Consider the following 23,392-nt stretch of genomic DNA (forward strand, 5'->3'; position numbering starts at 1 on the left):
CAACCACTTCAGAATCTTGCATATTTTAATGAGTGTAAGCTATAGGAGTGGAAGTAATGCCATTCGGCCCATTAAGTCCACTCCACTCCGATGAGATCATCACATAACCTACAGGAATGTAGAGGAGACCCAGAAGATTGTGAATGTGGGGAAAATTATATTGATTGAAGTCAAGGAGAAGAATAAAAGACTTGCATTTCCATTAAGCCTTAAAAAACTTAGCATTCTATTTTTGAAGTGTACTGGCGTAGACAAATGTCTTATGCCACCGAATGCATAAAAGCTACAATTTTCAATGGCATTCTAAACTTGCATCCACTCAAATCACTTATCCACTATTTACTTCATTCAACGTCGCCTCTTTAAAACCCGGAAGTATTGCCCACTTTGAACAAACGCTACACCAATCAGCGCGGCCGAAACCAGACTGACCAATGAGGTAGAACCATCATTTGCCGCGAGAGCCAATCGGGAAGTGTGTTGTTGCAAAGTCGCTGTAGCCGCTTTACGTAGACAGGAAGTGTAGGTGTTACTTTCTCATGTTACTATCTGCAAAAGTCCCAGGGAAGGAATGTAGACATTAGCAGATGGTAACAACCTTCAGGGTTCATCACTCACAGAAACCCGACAGACTTCAATGCACTTTACTGAGGATCATCGAGTAGACTCAGGCACATATTCTAATTGAATTTTAAGCTCCTCGCATTCCATTGTGTTATATTCTACTAGCGTCTAACGCTATAAATTTTATTAATATAATCTAGTATCTCATAATCTGTTTAACACAAATTTTTGAATTTAGTATCTCATAATCTAGTATCTCATAATCTGTTTAAATTTTTAGTATAACTAATTTCACAATTTCTTTGTATTTTGTTTGAAATAATGGAAAACGATCCTTAAATGGCACTTAATTTGAAAGAGGAAATGGCTTTTCGATAATTGTAGGAAAATGCAACCTTTGTATTTTTAAGTCTAAGAGTAACAGGCAAATATATATCTTTTTAAATAATGATAATCAGAATATAGTTTAAACAATTCGCTGAAACTGTTGTTAAAGAGGTTTGAACGTGTGCAAGATAGGTGTTATCTTCTCAATTCACGCTGGTGCAATATTTGCTACCCTTGCAGTGTGAGATTCTGATGGCTACCAATCATTCTTTCACTGGCTGTAATGACACAGCAGATGAAGCGGTCCGCTCCACATGTGATGATGCAACAGTTTGTAAAAGGTAGGAATTGCTGAACTACCAAAGTACAGGATATATCTGCAAACCACTGCGTGTGAAAATCTATTACATGACGCATGGTGCAGGATGTGGTTAAATTCTGTTCACGGTGAACTTTATTTAATTCGTTACTGGGGCGTGACGTCATTGCTGATAAATCCAGCATTTGTTACATTTACCTTGCATGTGGTTGGTTTTGAGCTATTGTCTTTAACTACTGCAGTCCTTGTTGCAACGACTTGTGGCATATCTAACAATGCTGTTTGTTAGGACATTCCAGGATTTTGACCAATTAATATTAGGAACATGGCATTGGGATATCATAGCAATTACGCAAACATGGCTCAGGGATGGACAGGACTGGCAGCTCAATGTTCCAGGATACAAATGCTACACAAAGGATAGAAAGGGAGGCAAGAGAGGAGGGGGAGTGGCGTTTTTAATAAGGGATAGCATTACAGCTGGACTGAGGGAGGATATTTCCTGGAAATACATCCAGGGAAGTTATTTGGGTGGAACTGAGAAACAAGAAAGGGATGATCACCTGACTGGGATTGTATTCTAGGCCCCCCAATAGTCAGCGGGAAATTGAGAAACAAATTTGTAAGGAGATCTCAATTATCTGCAAGAATAATAGGGTGGTTATGGTAGGGGATTTTAACTTTCCAGACATAGACTGGGACTGCCATAGTGTTAAGGGTTTAGATGGAGAAGAATTTGTTAAGCAAAAAACTTTTCTGATTCAGTATGTGAATGTACCTACTAGGGAAGGTGAAAATCTTGACGTCCTCTTGGGAAATCAGGCAAGGCAGGTGACTGAGGTGTCAGTGCGGGAGCACTTTGGGGCTAGCGACAATAGTTCTATTAGTTTTAAAATAGTGATGGAAAAGGATAGACCAGATCTAAAAGTTGAAGTTCTAAATTGGAGGAAGGCCACTTTTGATGGCATTAGGCAATAACTTTCAAAAGCTGACTGGGGGCAGATGTTTGCAGGTAAAGGGACAGCTGGAAAATGGGAAGCCTTTAGAAATGAGATAACGAGAGTCCAGAGACAATATATTCCTGTTAGAGTGAAAGGAAAGGCTGGTAGGTATAGGGAATGCTGGATGACTAAAGAAATTGAGGGTTTGGTTAAGAAAAAGAAGGAAGCATATGTAAGGTTAGATCAAGTGAATCCTTAGAGTATAAAGGCAGTAGGAGTATACTTAAGAGGGAAATCAGGAGGGCAAAAATGGGACATGAGATAGTTTTGGCAAATAGAGTTAAGGAGAATCCAAAGGGTTTTAAAAAATACATTAAGGACTAAAAGCTAACTGAGGAGAGAATAGAGCCCCTCAAAGATCAGCAAGATGGCCTTTGTTTGGGGCTGCAGGAGATGGGGGAGATATTGAATTAGTATTTTGCATCAATGTTTACTATGGAAAAGGACATGGAAGACATGCAAGATATAGAATGTAGGGAAATACATGGTGATATCTTGAAAAATGTCCATATTACAGAGGAGGAAGTGCTGGATGTCTTGAAACACATAAGTGGATAACTCCCCAGGACCTGATAAGGTGTACCCTAGAACTCTTTGGGAAGCTAGGGAAGTGATTGCTGGACCTTTTGCTGAGATATCTATATCATTGATCGTCACAGGTGAGGTGCCAGAAGACTGGCTAACGTGGTGCCACTGTTTAAGAAAGATGGTAAGGACAAGCTAGGGAACTATAGACTGGTGAGCCTGATGTCAGTGGTGGGCAAGTTGTCAAAGGGAATCCTGAGGGACAGGATGTACATGTATTTGGAAAGGCAAGGACTGATTAGGGATAGTCAACATGACTTTGTGTGTGGCAAATCATGTCTCACAAACTTGATTTTTTTTAAGAAGTAATGTAGAGGATTGATGAAGGTAGAGCGGTAGATGTGATCTATATGGACTTCAGTAAGGCATTCGACAAGGTTCCCTATGGGAGAATGGTTGGCAAGGTTAAATCTCGTGGAATACAGGGAGAACTAGCCATTTGGATACAGAAATGGCTCAAAGATAGAAGACAGAGGATGGTGGTGGAGGGTTGCGTTTCAGACTGGAGGCCTGTGACCAGTGGAATGTCACAAGGATCGGTGCTGGGTCCACTACTTTTCATCATTTATATAAATGAATTGGATGTGAGCATAAGAGGTACAGTTAGTAAGTTTGCAGATGACACCAAACTTGGAGGTGTAGTGGACAGCGAAGAAGGTTCTCTCAGATTACAGTGGAACCTTGATCAGATGGGCCAATGGGCTGAGGAGTGGCAGATGGAATTTAATTTGGATAAATGCGAGGATCTGCATTTTGGGAAAGCAAATCTTAGCAGGACTTAAACACTTCATGGTAAGGTTCTGGGGAGAGTTGCTGAGCAGAGCAATCTTGGAGTGCAGGTTCATAGTTCCTTGAAAGTGGAGTCGCAGGTAGATAGGATAGTGAAGAAGGCATTTGGTATGCTTTCCTTTTATTTGTCAGAATATTGAGTACAGGAGTTGGGAGATCATGTAGCTGTACAAGACATTAGTTGGAATATTGTGTGCAATTCTGGTCTCCTTCCTATCGGAAGGATGTTGTGAAACTTGAAAGGGTTCAGAAAAGATTTACAAGGATGTTGCCAGGGTTGGAAGGTTTGAGCTATAGGGAGAGGCTGAATAGGCTGGGGCTGTTTTCCCTGGTGCGGTGGAGGCTTATAAAATCATGAAGGGCATGGATAGGATAAATAGACAAGGTCTTTTCCCTGGGGTGGGGAGTCCAGAACTAAAGGGCATAGGTTTAGGGTGAGAGAGAAAAGATATAAAAGAGACCCAAGGGGCAACGTTTTCACGCAGAGGATCGTACATGTATGGAATGAGCTGCCAGAGGAAGTGATGGAGACTGGCATTATTGCAACGTTTAAAAGGCATCTGGATAGGTACGTGAATAGGAAGGGTTTGGAGGGATGTATGGCCAGGTGTTGGCAGGTGGGAGTAGATTGGATTGGGATATCTGGTCGGCATGGATGATTTGGACCGAAGGGTCTGTTTCCATGCTGTACATGTCCATGACTCTATGATAGAATGGTGACAGAGTTCCAAGTTGCTTTGTGACTATAAGGAGATCTGGCAGTTAGTGGTAATCTTATGTGGCTGCTGCTCTTGTTTTCCTCAATGGTCTCCTGTTTGGAAGATGCAGTTGGAGGAGACTTAGCGATTTGCTACAGTGCGTCTTGTAGGTGATGCTGTTTGCTGATCGTGAAATGTGACTATTCAAAAGGATGGATAGTGTGTCAATGATTTCCTTGTTCTGGATGGGTGTTGATGTTTGAGTGTTGTTGGAGCAGCATTTGTCTGAGCAAATGAGGTTTTCTATCACGACCCTGATTTCTGTTTTATTAGAGGGTGGGGAGTTAGGATTGAGTTACTTGTCACAGAATTCAAGCCTGTCATTGCCCACACCTCCCCCCTCACCTCCATTCAAGGCCCCAAAGAAGTCTTCCACATCCATCAAAATTTCACCTGCATGTCCACACATCAGTTACTGTGTCCGTTGCTCCCTATGCAGTCTCCTTTACATTGGGGAGACAGAATGCCTACTCGCAGAGTGCTTCAGAGAACATCTCTGGGAAACTTGCACCAACCAACCCCACCCCACCGCCCCATGGCCAAACCACTGTATTTGACATGAATCCAACCAGAAGTGAGTCTTCCCCTAATTCCCATTGATATCTGTTTTATTAAGACTCTTTGATGCCACAGTTCGTCAAATATTACTGAGGTATTAAGAGCCCTCTTCCTTTCCTCACCTCGAGAATTCATCTGTTTTATTTATATCTAGACTAGGGCTAAACTGAAGTCAGTGAGGTCCTGATGGAACCCAAACTGACCATCAATGACCAGCTTTTGATGGGTAAATGCCACATGAAAGCACTGTTGTTGACAAATTCCATTATTTTGGCAAATTACAGTAGCCTGATGGGCAATAATTGACCAGTTTGCATTTTGTCATACTTGAGGATTGGACACCTGCACAATTTTTCCACATTGTCAGATGCCAGTATTGTAGTTCTGGTGGAACAACTTAGCTAGGGATGTAGCTAGTTCTGAGGTGCATATTTTCAGCTCTATAACTGGGATGTTGACAAAGCCCATAATCTTTGCTGAGTCCAGTGTGCTCAGCTTTTCTTGTATCACATGGAGTAAATCAGGTTGGCTGAAGACCAGCATCTGGAAACTCCAGGAGGAGGCTGACATGTGGTACCTCAGTCTGAGATGGTTATAAACTTCAGATGTCATTCTTCAATTGTTGTGTGAAACTTCATTGTGGCTGAACATTTCACAATGTAAGGAAGTGCAAATAGATATCTGTTTTGAACACTCTAACATAGCAATCCCTTGGAGTGAGGTTGCGAGGAAGCCTGACCATTTCTGGATTCCTATCCAAAATGTAATTACCTTTTAACACCGAAGATCACATCTGACTGCAAATCTGAGACAGTCTTTTTTAATTTAAAGAAGGATTTTTTTTTTGTAAAAGTGCAGTTTTCCTGATTACCATGGAACCTAAAGCAGTTTGCTTAATTGTTCTGTTAATGCTACAATAGCAGAATCAACAGGACGGGCCAAATTCCTATCAGTTTAACTTTGTTTTTTCATTGATTCGTTCTTCTGTTTGGCAGGTTTGCCGTGAGTATGAACTATTGGAAGGACCCTTACATACAGTATTTTATAAAGCAGCCAAGTGAAAGGAAAGCTCCTGAAATCAACAGAGGTAAGTCCTGTACCTTTGTAGCAGTTTTCCTCCTCTTTCCTTTCTATATCTCATCTTACTTTTTCCAAAATTTCCCACTCTCGTTTAAAGTACTGTAGATACTGACCTCCTGCAGTCACCTCTGTGGGGAAAGGAAAGGTTTTCATTATCCTAGAGGCTGTTTTTTTTATGTGAGACCCCAGATAACAAATATTTGTCTATTTAACTGTGAACAGCACTACAGATTATTCCGTGATTATTACTGTTTTGAGGAGTGAAAAACCCAGGTTGTTTTTGTTTTGGCCTCAACATCTCTGGTAAGGAAGCAAAGGTAGTATCTGGGGCTGGGCTGCCCCTGAGGGTCATGGCACCCTGCAGGAGTACATCTATGCTGCGTACATGCCAACCGCCCTTCCTACATTAGCCGCACAGGACCAATCCGTGCACTTGGATGATTTGTAGCTTAGCTACTCAGTGGATAAAGGTGCTGACTTATTTAAGGTGTATTTTGAGGTTTTACTGAAGCCATTTTTACAACATTTTTCTTTATTTCTACTGGCTACAGCTATTCCTCCAACATTGAGGGGATGGGATAACCTCGACATCTGTGATGAGAAGCTCAGTCCCTCATTTTTTCCTTTTACTTCCTAAGGAATCGTACTTCCTTTCAATGCTGAAAGGTTCCTTCAGGACGTTTGAGATTAAGAACGCTAGATGTGAGGAATCCACATTTAATGCACCACTTTTTCGACTTACTACATACTATATTTATAACGAATGCATTGGAAAACAAAAACATGCTTCATGCAGTGTATTATAGTACGCCTAAATTTTCTTTTCTTTTGATTATTTTGTTTGCGTTAATTTCTACCCCTCCTCCCCAAATCTTGGAAGCGCTCCTTCTATGCTGTGATTGATTCTATGATTGCATGATAGATTTCTGCTATTTCACTCATGGCTTGCCTTTATGTGAACGCCTATGTAGTGAGTATCATTAGCTGTTTGACCACAGAGTGTCGTGCTCTTTACCAATGCTGACTCTCCCGGTTCCTAATTTTCCCCTTTATCAGCTAATGAGCATACAGGCAATTAATGGTGTTGTTTTGCTGATAGGTTATTATGCCCGTGTAAAGGCTGTGAATATATTGCTGGATGCCTTCATAAAGAAAACTAGCTGCAATTGCCAGATTATAAACCTTGGTGCTGGCCTGGACACAACTTTCTGGAGACTCAAGGTAAAATTGACTTATACTCCTGTGCAGTAATATGATAATACAGAACATCTTTTAATTAATCCTCCTCCCTGAAACCTTTCTTTAAACCTCTTATGCACTCTCTCCGTTGCATTCCTATCCATCCTATTTTGTGGTCCAGAGCACTCGACAATACTCCAGCTGAGATCTAACCTTAAGTTTATCATAACCTCCTTACTCTTGTACTCTATGTCCCTTTTATGAAGCCTAGAATACTGTATACTTGATGACAGCTTTGTCTGTTCTGTTTCCTTGCATGACTTATGTTTGTGTAAACTCAGGTCTCTCTGCTCCTGCACACCTTTTTGAATAGGATCCTTTGTTTTCTACTGTTTATCCATGTTTTTTGTATGTTTCTACTGTTTATCCATGTACATCACGTCACACTAGAAAAACATATTTGTACTTGGTACAGTGCTCAAATTAACATTTCCTGGAAAGGAATTACATTTTCTGTTCATAAACACCAGAAAAAGCCTCATTATGTTAACTTCTAGCTTGCATGGAGCTAGTTCTTATGCTGGAAATTTGACTGAGCCTGTTTGTAAATGTTGGACCAAATCTTTGAGTCCTTCTAAAGTTGCTTTTTGTGGATGTTGGGATATGTTGGACCTTTGGTAATGAATCTGGTCAATTTACTAACATACTGGTTTTGCACTGGAAAGCTGGCATTTTTTATAGTATTGGCAGATAGTTTATCATTTAAAGTCTAAAATGAATCTTATTGCAGTTCTTGTAAAGAAGACTAGCTGGTGATAGCATAGCTTTAAAGCTGGAAATGCTCAGCACATGGGGCAGCATCTGGAGAGAGAAGCAGTGCCTGTAACCTTACATCAGATTTTTCACCTGTTCTGATGAAAGATCGCAAGTCAAAAATGTTAATATTAGTTCTCTTTCTGCAGAGTGTGCTACAAGAAAAACTCTCTTCATAGTGATTATTAAAAAAAATTAAAATTAAAACATTTTTGAGGCATTCTGTAAATTTTCACAAGTTAGAATACATGCAATGGACCCAAGATTCTGTTTCTGTGCTGTACATCTCTATGATTCAATGATATAAATTGTATGTCATTGCAAGATAACAATACCCATGGTTAACATGCAGCTGAGTATCACACATTGGTAAATATGAGCGTTTATCTCTGAGCTTGGAGACAGAATTGTATTTTTTTTATTGAGATATATTGAAAACTCTTTCACTTTATGGGCTTTGAGTCATTGAGATTTACTGCCTGGCAAGTATTATTGAGCTGTTTCTATGATGAAGATGAATCATTGGCTCTTCATGTTAAATTGTTCCTGCACCATTGTGCCTGTCGTCTTGGATATTATAAATAAGATTCTTCATAGTTGTATGAGTAATAACTCATAATGTACTTTATGCTTAGTATATTTCCATTCAAAAGTTTACTAAATTGATATTAAGGAGAAAGGAGAATCTTAATCACAATTCTTTGATTTTTTTTAAAAGCTGTGAAGGAGAATATCATGTGTTGTAGAATAAGCATAAAATTGACAAATTTCTGCTCTGGTAATAGCGGTATAAATCTTGAAGAAAAATAATGAGATGACATTAGAAAAGCTAATGCTAGTCTAGTATTTAACCTTGGTTAGGTTATGCTTAGAATACATTGTGCATTCTGGTCAATGTATGAAAAATGGATTTAAAGATGTTGGAGAGAGTGCAAAAAGGATTTAAGGGTCATACCAGAACTGAGAGGTTCTGCTCATCAGGAGATGAAAAATAGTCCTGGTCTCATTTTCCTTTATCTTTGAAAATCGGGGTTTTGGGAGTGACCTAACATAGATGTTTCTACTTTTGAGGGAGATCAATATAAGATGGTTACCAAGATATAAAATAGTGAATTAAGGAAGTATAAGGCATAAGAGCAGCAATAGACCATTTGTGGTGTTTGAGCCTGTTCTGCTATTCAGGACACTCATGATCTGTCTTCTACTCTTATTTCGCTCTTGCCTATTCCCTTTAACACTTAATTTCTTGAGAATTGCCCTTCAACTGATCAGCTTTCCAGACCATTTCAGTTAAGAATAAAATAGATTGTTGTTGACTGTCCTCTCCACATCCGCAGCATATAAGCCAAAACAGTTAAGGATGGCAGATTTCCTTCCTTACACGACATGAAAAAAAACCAGATGGGTTTTTCAATTGGCAAAGGTTAGCTTTTATCAAAATTTCATCAGCTCTCATGGTGGAATTTGAATCAGTGTCCTCAAAACACTTCCCTAGGGTGCTGGATTACTAGTCCAGTGACGCTGCCACTGCCTGCTGCTGGCAGAGCTCCATCATGCAGCACATGAGAGTGGTTTGATATGGAAATAATGGATGCAGTCACTTTAAATTGATGCATGTAAATTTAAATTAAACTTGAAAATGGCTTCAGTTGGGCATTGTAGCATATCTTTGTATCATTAACCATGAAGGTTAAATTTTAATGTAACAGCTATAGAGTTTTAGTTTGAATTGGTAATTTGTATTAGGGTTTTGCTCTTGGGAATGCACTCAACAGTGCATGTTCTACTTTGGTCACGTTGGGCTACCTGAAATGGTCCTAAATGATTGTGTAAAAATATGCTAACATTTAAAATGTTCTTAAAAAGGGGGCGATGACGTGTAGATAACATAGCCTTTTCTGGAGAATTTTCATACTGTAAGTGTGTCACTTATTTCATATTTAAAGTTGAGTTTCAAACTGTACAAAATCAGTTTATTGAAATTAGCCTGAATACAAGGTAAAAGTGATGGGTGTAAAAACAGAATCAAATGTGTTGTTTGTCTGATTTCACCAACTCTTGAAGTGAAGCTATTCAAAAAGTTCTCTTAATTTTTGGTTTACCTGACATTACACAGTAATTTATTTTCCAGGATCAAAACTTGCTTCCAAAAAAATACTTTGAAGTTGACTTTCCAATGATTGTCATGAGAAAAATACACTTGATCAAGTAAGTTATTAATTTTCCAATTTAATCAATTTCAAATTTCTTCAAGTGTGATTGGACTGATGAACTGGCACTGCAGAACAATTTTTCAAAGTGATATACCATGAAGTAGTGCAACCTGATTCTCCTCTTTCCAGGGTTACAGGGTGAGGAATTATTAAAACTTGGCTTAAAGATGTAAAAATCAATAATTTTGCCCTTACTTTTATATTCCTACCATAAATTCCCATATCACACTTAAAATGGAATCTGCCTATGAAATCTTTGCTTGTTATATTTGCATGCTTCCAATAGTGGTAGTACTGCAACATCTCCACTGAGAGTGGATGTCTTTACAGTATGGCAATAAGCCATTTTCATTGTGGAAATTTATAAGATAAAATGCTAACAGGAAATTGACACAGATACAAGATATTTAAAATATAAATGAGACCAGCATTTACAGTTTTCCAGTCTGGAAAAATCTGTTAATATCACTAATGTTTTCTAATGAACTTCATACCAATATTACTACACTCCCTTTAATGCGATGTACTTTAACTTTCATCAAAAGGCTTCCACGTGACATAGTATCAATTGTCTGGTGTACACAACACTCACCTAATTTCCTCAAACAGCTCTACTAAATTCATCAAGAATCAACTTGCCTTTTACAAATCCATTTTGGCTGTCTTTAATTAATCCATGTATTTGTAGGTGAGAATTTCTTTTTCCGTATTGTGACCCCAAGAAGTCTCACCCATTGTCAATGTTAGACTGACTAGTCTATCATTACTTTGTTTTTTCCTTCTTTGAACAAAGGTGCCATGTTGACAAACTGTTGATATAGCTTCCACACTCCAAGGAAAGGTCAGTCAGAGCCTCTGTTACCCTTGAAGATTTTGGTCTTTTTTTTCACAGAAAATATTTTGGAAAGAAATTAGGTTTGATTAATGTGTTCAAAACAAAGCAAATTTGCACAAGTTTTTAATAACCAGATGACCCAATTTATGGAATGTCATCAATCACTTTCAAATTGATGTGAATGTCAATTTATGTAAATATCAGCTACAGTGAATAAACACTTAAACGAGAAAGAACTACAGTTAGATACAATTTAACTACAATTCAGATACATTTTAACAGGGATTAGTTAGATTTTAGGAATAGCACTATACATTGTGTCTAATCACAATCACCGAGTTAGACAAAACAATATAAGAACACTTTGTAAGCAAAATGGAAATGAATTGACCAGCAGGCAATGACTATTGCTCAGGAACAGAAAAGCAATAACATTGAACAGAGAGGTGTCAGGGTGAAAATATAGATTTGATGGTTTTTATGCAGTGTGTGGTCAGTGTATGGAATAGATACCCAGGGATGATAATCAGGGCTGATTTGTATCATTAAGTTCCGAAGGATGTTGGTGAAATATTTGATAAACTTCTTGCAAAGAATTATTGCTGCATTTCAGCAGCCACACTAGAAGCATAGCCACTGCACCTTGTTGGAATCTAGTCCCATGTTATCTGTAGCTTTGCAGTGGGTGTGCCTTCTCTGGATTGGTATTCATATGTCATGACTAACACAGTAGTTCTTTAATTTCCTGCATCCATTGTACTCTTTGGTGTTGTAGACTTTTGTATCTGGGGTAAATGCTTTCTGCACTTGACTATAGCAATAGAAGTTCATTAAAGTAAGTATAATAAAGCCAAATTTTTAAGCAATCATAGCACAACAATTGCACTGTGTAGAGAGGATCCAGGTGGTTCCTCACTTTATAAAACCAGCTACTGCTGTGATAAAATATGAATTTTGGGACTCCATGTCTATCTTGCCTGGTAGTCTATGTAATTACAAATCCTTTGCCTATTAGTCATGGAGAAAATCTGAAATCCATGTAGTTGTAACTTGTAGTTAGCAGCAGCCTGTCTCAAACTGGTTGGAGGAGGGGGAACAAAATGATTTATATTCTTAGAGTGCATGGCCAACCTTTCAGCTAGTATGAGAAACATGGATTATGTTAGAACCGATGCATATCATTTATTTCTGTACAGTTGAACCACTATTATCTATGGTTATTAAAGTTCCTTTATAAAATAGGCATAACTTTTTGGGCATTTGAATTTTTGCTAGTCCATGTAGATAAAGGGCAAACAAATAAAATGATGATTTTAGACATTATCCAGATGTTTCTACCACTGAATAATTAAAGAAAAAGGAACAAAGAATTAAGCCTATTTTCTGATGCTCTGCAGATAGTGTTTTCCTTTTTTTCAAAAAAATGAGCGATATCAATTAGAGAAAAACACACCGGTACATTTGACAGCAATAGTGAGAAAATATTTGAGCCACTCAATGCCCATTGTTTCATCTACTGGGAGTATCAGAAAAGTTCCTTTCAAAGCCCCTGTCATTTCCCCACCTTTTTAACACAATCTTGATCTGGCCCTACCCTGTCTAATTATCATCTCATTTCAATCTCTTTGGCCTTTGAACACATGGTCATCTCTCAACTCTTTAACCTTTCTGAACTTATCTCCAACATTTAAAGCAGTTGATCATGCCATTCCCCTTTGAAGACTTATCATTTGGCTAGCTAAGTTCTTTTGATGGGAAAAAAAAACTTCACACTGCACATTCTCAGCTTTAAGCTGATTTTTGTTATCTGTGCAAACATGTCCAATCTAAACCCAAACTTTCTGGAGAAGATTAATGGAACTATTAAAGAATGTAAGGCACCTCAGTGAATAATTGTAAGTTGTTTTCAAGCATAAGCATGTATTTTTGTCAAACTATATTTTGGACAATTAACTATTTTAGTTCAAAGGAAATAAGTCACTTTTCAGAAAGAGTTGTCTGTGATTTGATGAGTTTGCTGCCAAAATTGAATTATTAAATAGTTATAGAAATCCACAAGAAATCATAAAATCTAAAAGCAGAAACAGGCCATTAAGCCCATCAGTTCTGCTCTGCCATTTGATCACCCCTTTCTCCTGCTGCCTTACCGTAACCTTGGTTTCCTCTGCAATCAAGAACCTTATTAAATACATGGCCTCCACAGCCCTCTGTGGCATTGAGTTCCACAGATTCAGCACCTTCTGGCTGAGGAAATTCCTTCTCCTCCTCAGTTCTAAAGCTTCATCCCTTTACTCTGAGGCTGTGCCTATGGGGTCGTCGCCTCTCCCCACTTGGGGTATATCTTCTCCAGATCCACCATATCCAGTATTCTGTAAATTTTGATCAGAGCCCCATCCCCATCCTTCTAAGCTCTATTGAGGACAGACCCAGAGTCCTCAACCGCTTGTCATATGACAGGCCCTTCATAGAAACATGGAAGATAGGAGCAGGAGGAGGCCCTTTGGCCCATCGAGGCTGCTCCACCATTCATCACAAACATAGCTGACCATCTAATTCAATAGCCTAATCCTGCTTTCTACCTGCTACCTTTAATCTTTGGGATCATTTGTGTGAACCTTTTCTGGATCCCCTCTTAAACTGCACATCCATCCTTAGGTATTGGGCCCAAAACTGCTCATAATATTCCAAATGCAGTCTGACCAGAGTTTTATACAGCTTCAGCCTAACATCTCTGCTCTTGTATTCTAGTCCTTTTGAAATGAATGCTAACATTGCATGTGCCTTCCTAACTGCCAACTGAACCTGCTTGTTAACCTTCAGAGAATCCTGAACTAGGACTGCCAAGACCCTTTGTACTTCAGATTTCTGAAACATTTCCCTGTTTTGAAAATAGTTGGCAACCCTGTTCTTCCTATCAAAGTGTGTCACCTCACACTTTCCCACATTATATTCCATTAACCACTTTTACCCATTTTCCTAGCCTTTCTAAATCCTTCTATAGCCTCCCTGCTTCCCAAACACTACCCATCCCTCCACCTGTGTTTGTCATCAATAAACTTAGTAATAATGCTCCCTGTGTCTTTGTCCAAATTGTTAATGTATAACATGACCTCTGCTAGTCACCTCCTGCCATTCTGAAAAAGACCCCTTTATCCCCACCTTCTGCCAGTCAACCAATCCTCTATTCATGCCAGTATCTTGCCTTAACACCATGAGTTCTTACCTTTTTAACAGCCTCCTGTGCATTACGTTGTCAAAAGCCTTCTGGGAACTCAAATGGATCATGTCCACTGGCTCTCCTTTGTCTAAATTGCTTGTTACCACCTCAAAGAATTCTAACAGATTTGTTAGGCATAACTTCCCCTTGAACAAGCCATGCTGACTCAGTCCCATTTTACCATGCACTTTCATGTACTCCACAGTCTCCATCCTTATTAATCTTATGAATGATGAAGGTCAGACTAACCACCCTATAGTTTCCTATCTTCCGCCTCCTTCCTTTCTTAAACAGGGCTATTACATTAACCATTTTCCAGTCATAGAGATGTACAGCATGGAAACAGACCCTTCGGTGCAACTCATCCATGCTGACCAGATATGCTAAATTAATCTGATCCTATTTGCCAGCACCTGGCCCTTATCCCTGCAAACCCTTCGTGTTCATATATCATCCAGATGCCTTTTAAATATTGTATTTGTACCAGCCTCCTTCACTTCCTCTGGCAGCTCATTCCATACACGCACCACTCTGCGTGAAAAAGGTGCCCCTTAGGTCCCTTTTAAGTCTTTCTGACAACCCATAACCCAGGGAAAATACCTTGTCTATTTACCCTATCCATGCCCCTCATGACTTTATAAACCTCTATAAGATCACCCCTCAGGCTCTGACGCTCCAGTGAAAACAGCCCCAGCCTATTTAGCCTCTCCCTATAGGTCAAACCCTCCAACCCTGGTAAGATTCGTGTAAATCTTTTCTGAACCCTTTCAGATTTCACAACATTCTTTCTATAGGAAGACGACCAGAATTGCACACAATATTCCAAAAGTGGCCTAACTACTGTCATGTACAGCTGCAACATGACCTCCCAAGTCCTATACTCACTGTTCTGACCAAGAAAAGAAAGCATGCCATCTTTCCTATCCTACCTACCTGAGACTCCACTTTCCAGGAATTATGAATCAGTGATTCCTGAAAGATGACCGTCAATGCCTGTACAATCTCCTCCGGTATCTCCTTTAGAACTCTGGGGTGTGCTCTATCCAGTCCTGGTGACCTCTCCACCTTCAGACCTTTCAGCTTCTCCAGTACCACCACCTTTGTATTGGCCACTGCACTCACCTCTGCCCTCTGACTCTCTTGAGGTTCTGGAATGCTGCTGGTGTCTTCCACTTTAAAAATAAAACTCTGTATCTCAATTTCCCATCAAAGGCTTTGTTCTAAATGTTGACAAAATGTTATGGAAGGTATAATTGGTGGACTGGAAATTACTGCAACGTTTTAATTATATAGAAGTCATGGGAATAGTGATAGTTACTGATTAAATGGAAATTAATTTAGCAATATTGATGAGTTTGCAGTATAGTTTAGGCAAGACATTTCAACTATTTGTTCATGGGATGTGAGCTTGGCCAGCAATCATCAGCTATCTTTAATTGCTTTTGAGCTGTAGTTATCTGCCACTTTGTTATGTCAACAGCACAAGTTCAATTCCTGTTCCAGCTGAGGTTACCATGAAGGCCCTGCTTTCCCAATCTTGCCCCTAGTCTGTAGCAAGTTAAACTCACCACCAGCTGTCTCTCTCCAAAAAGAGGGCATCCTGCAGTCCTCTTGGACTTTGACAATTTTCACTTGCGCTTTCTTTAATGAGCTGCGTCCACAGTATTTTTTGGGAGGGAATTCCAGTATTTGACCCAGAGATAGTGAAGTAGAGGCAATATTATGCCAGATTTGGAGTGGGACTTGCAAGTGCTGGTATTCCCATGCTTTGTCCTCCCAGCAGTTTTGGAAAGTTCTATTGAAGGTGCAAGTTGCTGCAGTGCAACTTGGTACACACTACTGTCTGTGTGCACAAGCGATGGAAAGACCAAACTATGGCTTTCCGAGGTGTATTTTGTCCTGTTGTTTTTTGTTTATGAAGAAAGATTGATATAGAAGTGAAAAGCAGTCTACTCAAAGCGAATAAAGTAAACAGCTTGTGAGGCTTTGAGTTCCTTTTTAAAGTTGGAAAAATAGAAGCAGCCTGAAGGGGTGGAGTCAAGCTCCCACAGAACCAGGATTTGTAGCTTTCTGCAGTTGCTGGAGTCTGGAAGCTGGATGTGGAAGCTCTTATTCTCTCTCTGTTACAGCTAAAAGCTGGGATTCTTTTTCTGCTAGAATTGCATTTAAGACAATCAATTTCACTGAATTTGCCTTTGCTAAGGGTGTGTATGAGATGTTACTATATTACTATATTAGTAGTAGTTAATATATATTACTTTAAGGATTTGATAGTTACAATTAAGCCAATTTTGTTTTATTTGTATTTTGTCTGTATTTAAACGGTAGTGTAAAAATTGTTTTTTGCTTAAAGCAGTTTGACTAATCAAATTGCTCACCTGGATCGCAATGTCTTACCTTTTTAAAATAAGAAAATGTTAGGTTCTAGACCATCTTCTTAATATATTTTTATGGGTTTGGTGTAGTCCAGAACAGAAGTGGAGATTAAAATGAAAATGGCCTGCTGATCAAGCAGATTATTTTATCCTGGGCTGCTTAAGGCATAAAGTTGCACTCACCCAGGCAATTGAGGTAATCCGAACAATCCTAATTTCTACCTTGTAGCTGTAGTTGAGTTACTTGGCACAGGCTTTCCAAAATGTGATTCCTGCATTTGTAGCTACAGTATTTATCTGACCATTCTAGTTAAGTTTCTGGTCCATGGTAACACCAAGTCTGATAACTTTACAGGTTAGTATTTCTTGGGTTTGCCTGGTGCTTCTCCTAGCGTGTACTACTCGTTGAACTAGGCTGGTCCCTAACTTAATGATAATGGGTAGTGTGACAGATATGATCAGCCATGGTTAGAAATTGTAGTTGCATCTAATTATGTTTCTAATGACCCAAAGAGCTTTTTGAAAATGTCAAGTTTTGATATCCAGATGCTAGATATAATCTTAATCTCTTCTATTTAGCACGGTAGGTGGACCTCTTCTTTGTGAACTTGGAGCTTTGTCTTCTCAAGCTCTGTGAGGTGGTCAGTCCTACCATACTGCTGTGGACAAATACAGCTGTGACAGGTGGACTGGCGAGGACAAGATCAAACTTTATTTCTGTTCACCTCTGGTTCTCTCGCCACCCACTAAGGCCCAGTCCGTTAAAAATGGCCTTTGGGATTCTCCTGGCTGTGCCACTGGACCACTCTTGACATTGAAGCCTCCATTTAAAACGCATTCTGTGCCCTTGTAACCTTTAGTCCTAATTGTATGCGGTGGAACATCTCAGCCTGTCCCACTTCTCCCCATTTCTTCCATAGCACTATCGATCTTTTCTGTTCAGGTGGTGTAATTTGACGAGTATGATTGTTAGGTTGCTGTTTGCTTATCTGTAACACAATTTTCCCAGTGTTGGAAACAACCCAAGATGTTAACAAGGAAGAATTTAAGGTTGACTGCGTGGAGTGAACTTCTGTTATTTCTAGAAAACTAAAGTTAGTACGAGGGTGGTCTGTACAGTTTTATTCCTATTTGACTTTTCTGTTGCACTTTGATGCAATTGAGTAGCTTGTTGGATCTGAGCCCACCTCCTTAGCATAGGCCAGCACTGGTAAGGACAGCAGATGTTTGTCCCTGAAGTATATTAATGTCTGCAGTGTTTCTTTTATGAAGAAATGGTTGTTTAACCATAATATCTGAGACTTATTGTAAAGTTTTAGATTTATTTATTAATTAATTGAATTGAAATGCCCCAGGTGGCCTGATAGGAATTGACCGTCTTTCTCTCCAGAGGATTAGTTTAAGTATCTGCTTTGATATTTTAAGTAAGGATTTGTTTAGCTTTATTCAAAGATATTTATGTGAATTGGGTAAATTTTATTAAATTGGACTTTCTAATGTTTATGTATGAGTGATTGAAATTCCTCTTTTTAACTCTAAATCAGTTGAGAAGCATCACAAGATTGCTCACAAACGATATGTAACTATTTGCTCTTTGCTTCAGAACAAAGCCTCCATTGTCAAAGCCAATCATAGAAACAAATTCAAGCAGTAGCCTGCTGATAGGTGAGAAAGAAACCTTTTACTGTATCCTTTATTTCCTCCTACGTTTAATGAAGTCGGTAGAATACAATAATGATGATTGAAATAGACTCTTCTTTCCTTTGATCTGTTGGCATAATTTTTTCTTTAGCCCAGCTGGGTTAACAAATTGTGCATCTCAATTACTGGGAGTCTCGAGAGAATTATTGTAAGTCCTCAAAAGGTGTAGGGTGGGTAGTCGTTGCTGAAGTGTATAATTGATCCTGAAAATGAGATTTAGATTTGATTTATTAAGTTTCAGTTACGATGGGTGAGAAATCTTGCAAGAGGGGCACTTAACTATCTTTGTTATGTCAGAAAAAGTATAAACTCAACAAAAAACAACAGTAGTTCTTGGGGTAGAAGGTGCATGTACATAACGTAATACATGCTTCCAAAGTGCCCAAAGATTGTCCCCAGTCTACCTTTCAGCACTGAGTTTTCAGGATTACAATAAAGATACTTAAAAGGAGTCATCTCCCAACCCTTTTCGTAATTCAAAACATGCATTTTAGTTTTAGTTTAAATTGTAGCTTTCCTTAACCAATGCAGTTTACACTTACATACTTTTTGCACGTTTGTCAGATGGTTCTAACATGGACTCTGATCGTTACGCTATTATTGGGCAAGATCTCCGTGACCTGCCCACATTAACGGAAAGGTTAAAGAAATTTGGACTGGATACCAAGTAAGCTAATTCTTCTGACATTTTTATTAAGTTCCATTTGAAACCTCGACAGCATGAACTCTACTTAAGTTGTGAATAATGTTACTAATAACTGTAGTTGTGCTGCATTATCATACACCGTCCTCTCAGTAGCCTTTTTCAGTATAACGCTCTGTCCAGGAGCCATTTCCCTTCTTTTGAAAACAGTTGTCAACATCCCTCTCATCAAAAATCCAGTACATGACCCACGTGCACTGTAAAAATACCAGCCCATCTTGCTTTCCATGTAAATGCATGAAATTGTTGTTACCCAGATCCCTAACCATCCTACGCAGCACTCCTCAAGGCTGTCACCAGGACAATCTCAGAAGTGCAATGGTGCAAGCTGTGGACATTCCAACCATTGTGTCTGTGCCAATTCTGAGCCAATGTTTGTTCCAATGTTTTGCCTTTTTTCTGAAACATTGCATGTTGTTTCTATTTAAATAATCATCCAGGTTCCTCTTGAATGCCTTACTTGAACCTGCCCCCACCACCCTTCCAGACAGTGCATTACGTTACCCTGATTACCTGCTGTGGAAGTTTCTTTTTGTCACCTAGCATTTGCTTCTTTTGCAAAACACTTTTAAAAACTGTGTTCTCTGAGTCTCTATCTATGTATAAATGAAAATCATTTTGAATCTGTCTGGACTCCGCAAGATTTTGAAAACCTCTGTCACAATGTCCTTTTAGCCTTCTTCCCTCTAAGGAAAACAGCCCCAACCTTTCCAATCTATCCTCATAATTGAAGTGTGTCATACCTGGAGCAGTTCTCCTACATTTCTGCAGTCTATCCAATTCATTCACATCCTGCAGTGAGGTGCCCAGAACTGTAAACTATATTTCAGCAGTGTCTTATATAGGTTCAGCATAATTTTCTTGCTTTTATAATGTGTCCCTATTTATGAAGCCTAGAAATGTTTTATTAATAGCTCTCTGTAGCTCTCCTGTCTTGTATTTACTGTCTTGTATACATAGAAATCCAACCTTTAGAATTGTACCATTTACTTTCTACTGACCATCCATGTTCTCCTAGCTCCTTGAAAGTGGAGTTGCAGGTAGATAGGATAGTGAAGAAGGCGTTTGGTATGCTTTCCTTTAACAGTCAGAGTATTGTGTACAGGAGTTGGGAGGTCATGTTGCGGCTGTACAGGACATTGGTTAAGCCACTGTTGGAATATTGCATGCAATTCTGGTTTCCTTCCTATTGGAAAGATGGTGTGAAACTTGAAAGGGTTCAAAAAAGGTTTACAAGGATGTTGCTAGGGTTGGAGGGTTTGAGCTGTAGGGAGAGGCTGAATAGGCTCGGCTGTTTTCCCTGGATCGTCAGAGGCTGAGGGGTGACTTTATAAAGGTTTACAAAATTATGAGAGGCATGGATAGGATAAATAGGCAAAGTCTCTTCCCTGGGGTCGGGGAGTCCAGAATGAGAGGGCATAGGTTTAGGGTGAGAGGGGAAAGACATAAAAGATGTAAGGGGCAACTTTTTCACACAGAGGGCGGTATGTGTTTATGGAATGAGCTGCCAGAGGATGTGGTGGAGACTGGTACAATTGCAAAATTTAAGAGGCATTTGGATGGGTATATGAATAGGAAGGGTTTGGAGGGATATGGGCCGGGCGCTGGCAGATGGGACTAGATTGGGTTGGGATATCTGGTCGGCATGGACGGGTGGGACTGAAGGGTCTGTTTCCATGCTGTACATCTCTATGACTCTATTGAACCTTTGCCATCCGCCAGCTCCATCAATGTATCAATGTCTTTTGACGTTCTACACTGTCATTCTCACAGGTTGTAATCTTCCAAGACTTACCATCTTCAGACTTTGAAATTGTCTCCCATATCCCAAAATCTAGATCATCTATTTATTTTTTCATTTTTTTATGTATTTCTTTCTTTTTTGAAAAAAAGACTATATCTGGATCAGCAAACATCCCATCTCCACACCCTGAGGAACTTAACTGTAAAACTCCTTCCAGCCTGAAAATTGTCCATTAACCATTACACTCTGATTTTATCTCTCAGCCAAATTTATATCCACATTGCTACTGGCCATATTATTCCATGACACAACTTTCCTCAGTCTGTTGTATGGCACTATATCAAAAGGCCTTTGGAAGTAAAATCCATTGAGAAAAGAAAATCTATAAGACAAAAGGCAGCAGCTGCATTGGAGGAGGACCTCCCTCACATCTCAAGGTTTGGGGGCGTTTATCGTCATTCCTTCATCACCCCTGCATTAACATCTTTGAAACTTCATATCAACAACATTGTGGTCTTAATTTCATTCCAAAAGATGACTCACCATCTCTTTTCTGAAGAAAATCAGGATATCCAATTAATAATAGCAATGCAAAAATCTTATTTCCATTAAATGAATAAAAAATAAGTCTAGTTGTTTTCATAGGCTGGACAGTAGATGGAGCACTAAATGCATTTGAACACATACATCAGTCACAGTCAGTCTTCTATTTATTTGTAAATAGACATTCTAAATCCAGCTTTAAGACCTAAACTGAAACCCGGTATTAAGGAGTAAATTAAAACCGAAATTATGTTAGGGTTAATTTCGCCAGAGCTCAAATGCGATTAAGCAAAGAGGATGTTTGATGGGTGGCAGATGAAATTTTCAACTCAGAACCAGGTCAAAGACGGAGTTGAAAGTGGATGTTGCAAGAGGAAAATAAGGCCAGGAAAGAGAGAAGATAAGACTATACTGGCAGTTAACATAAAAGATATAACAAAAATCTTGCAATAGCATGCAAACAGTCGGACAAAAGAAGTCAACGTGGGGCCCATTAGGGACAAAAGTAACTTGCTTTGAGGTGCAAGCATGGCTAGGATGCTTAATGAATACTGTATACCAGTGTTTACTAAGACATTAACTATTGACAGAATATTGGTACAAGTGGAAATGGTAGAGAAAATAGAAATGGTGAAATCAGTAACCAAATCATACTGGAAATGCTGACTACACTTAGAGTGGATCATTCACTAGGTCCAGAAGGACTACCTCCCAGTTGTCTAGGGGCTGAGGATGATGAGAATGGAGGGACTGCCTTAATCTACCAGTCTATTTTAGCATAGGTGCCAGATTACTGCAAAGACTCCCTTATTCAAGAAATTACAGGCCAGTCAATTTAACATGGTGTGTAAGATTTTAGAAATAATAATTGGTGAAAAATTTGAGAGTACTAAAAAGCAGAACATGTTTGCCTAATCTGCTCAAATTTCTGATGTAACAAGGTTAACTAAGCAAATACAGTGTATGTTATGTATATGAGCTTTGAGAATGTGTTTGACAAAAGCTGTTAGATAAAATTGAGTCTGATGGAATATTAACAACATTGATAAAGGCGAGTCAATGGAAGTAATACAGTTGGATTTTGATGAGGTCCTGGACAAGAAGTTGATTTGCAAAATTAAAGCACATGGGATAGGGGGTAATGGAATTCAATCCAGGCAAATGTAAGGTGATGCATTTTGGGAAGTCTAATTCTAGAGTGAGCTATACTGTAAATGGAAAAACCTTGGGAAAAGTTGATGAGCAGAGAGATCTGGGGGTTCAGATTCATTGTACCCTGAAGGTGGCTGCACAGGTGGATAGAGTGGTCAAGAAGGCATATAGTATGTTTGCCTTCATCGGATGGGGTATTGAGTATAAGAGCTGGCAGGTCATATTAAAATTGTACAAGACATTGGTTCGGCCGCATTTAGAATACTGTGTACAGTTCTGGTCGCCACATTACCAAAAGGATGTGGACGCTGTGGAGAGGGTGCAGAGAAGGTTTACGAGGATGCTGCCTGGTCTGGAAGGTGTTAACAATGAAGAGAGGTTGTGTAGGTTAGGGTTGTTTTTATTCGAAAGAAGGAGATTGAGGGGAGACCTGATTGAGGTTTACAAAATCATGAAGGGTATAGACGGGGTGGATAGAGACAAGCTTTTTCCCAGGGTGAAGGATTCAGTAACAAGAGGTCACGTTTTTAAGGTGAGAGGTGGAAAGTCTAAGGGGGATACAGGAGGCAAGTACTTCACACAGAGGGTGATGGGCACCTGGAACGGGTTGCCAGCAGAGGTGGTAGAGGCAGGCACAGTAGATTCGTTTAAGATGCGTCTGGACAGATGTATGAGTAGTTGGGGAGCAGAGGGATACAGATGCTTCAGAATTGGGCGACAGGTTTAGACAGTACATTTGGATCGGCTCAGGCTTGGAGGGCCAAAGGGCCTGTTCCTGGGCTGTAAACTTTCTTTGTTCTAGGGCAAGCACAACACAGATGGACTATAATGTGGGAAAATGAGAGGTTATCTACTTTAGTAGGAAATCAGATGTGAAAGCAATTTCCGAAATGGTAAGAGAATAGAAAGTGTAGAAGTACAAAGGGAAATCGAAAA

General features: G+C 39.4%; 1 protein-coding gene across 5 annotated transcripts in view; it reads left to right on the forward strand.

Annotated features, from left to right (window-relative positions):
- The first annotated feature begins 524 nt into the window (after positions 1 to 524).
- Positions 525 to 23,392, forward strand: part of lcmt1 (leucine carboxyl methyltransferase 1) — a 63,440-nt gene continuing 40,572 nt past the window's right edge. For 3 of the 5 annotated variants that reach the window (XR_015760557.1, XR_015760559.1, XM_087997761.1), the window contains exons 1-7: positions 525 to 671; positions 1,132 to 1,232; positions 5,897 to 5,988; positions 7,081 to 7,202; positions 10,105 to 10,181; positions 18,217 to 18,299; positions 18,846 to 18,981. Coding sequence is in view for 2 of the 5 variants with exons in the window: in XM_087997761.1 (XP_087853887.1) it covers positions 1,144 to 1,232; positions 5,897 to 5,988; positions 7,081 to 7,202; positions 10,105 to 10,181; positions 18,217 to 18,299; positions 18,846 to 18,981 (599 nt within the window). In the remaining 3 variants the exon portion in view is untranslated. The remainder of the gene's footprint in view (positions 672 to 1,131; positions 1,233 to 5,896; positions 5,989 to 7,080; positions 7,203 to 10,104; positions 10,182 to 18,216; positions 18,300 to 18,845; positions 18,982 to 23,392) is intronic. The other 2 variants (XR_015760558.1, XM_087997762.1) reach the window with 1 other exon arrangement.

Source organism: Chiloscyllium plagiosum, unplaced genomic scaffold (assembly GCF_037043375.1).
Source record: "Chiloscyllium plagiosum isolate Xiang-an unplaced genomic scaffold, Cpla_swu_hap1 HiC_scaffold_20, whole genome shotgun sequence".
NCBI classification, from domain to species: domain Eukaryota; kingdom Metazoa; phylum Chordata; class Chondrichthyes; order Orectolobiformes; family Hemiscylliidae; genus Chiloscyllium; species Chiloscyllium plagiosum.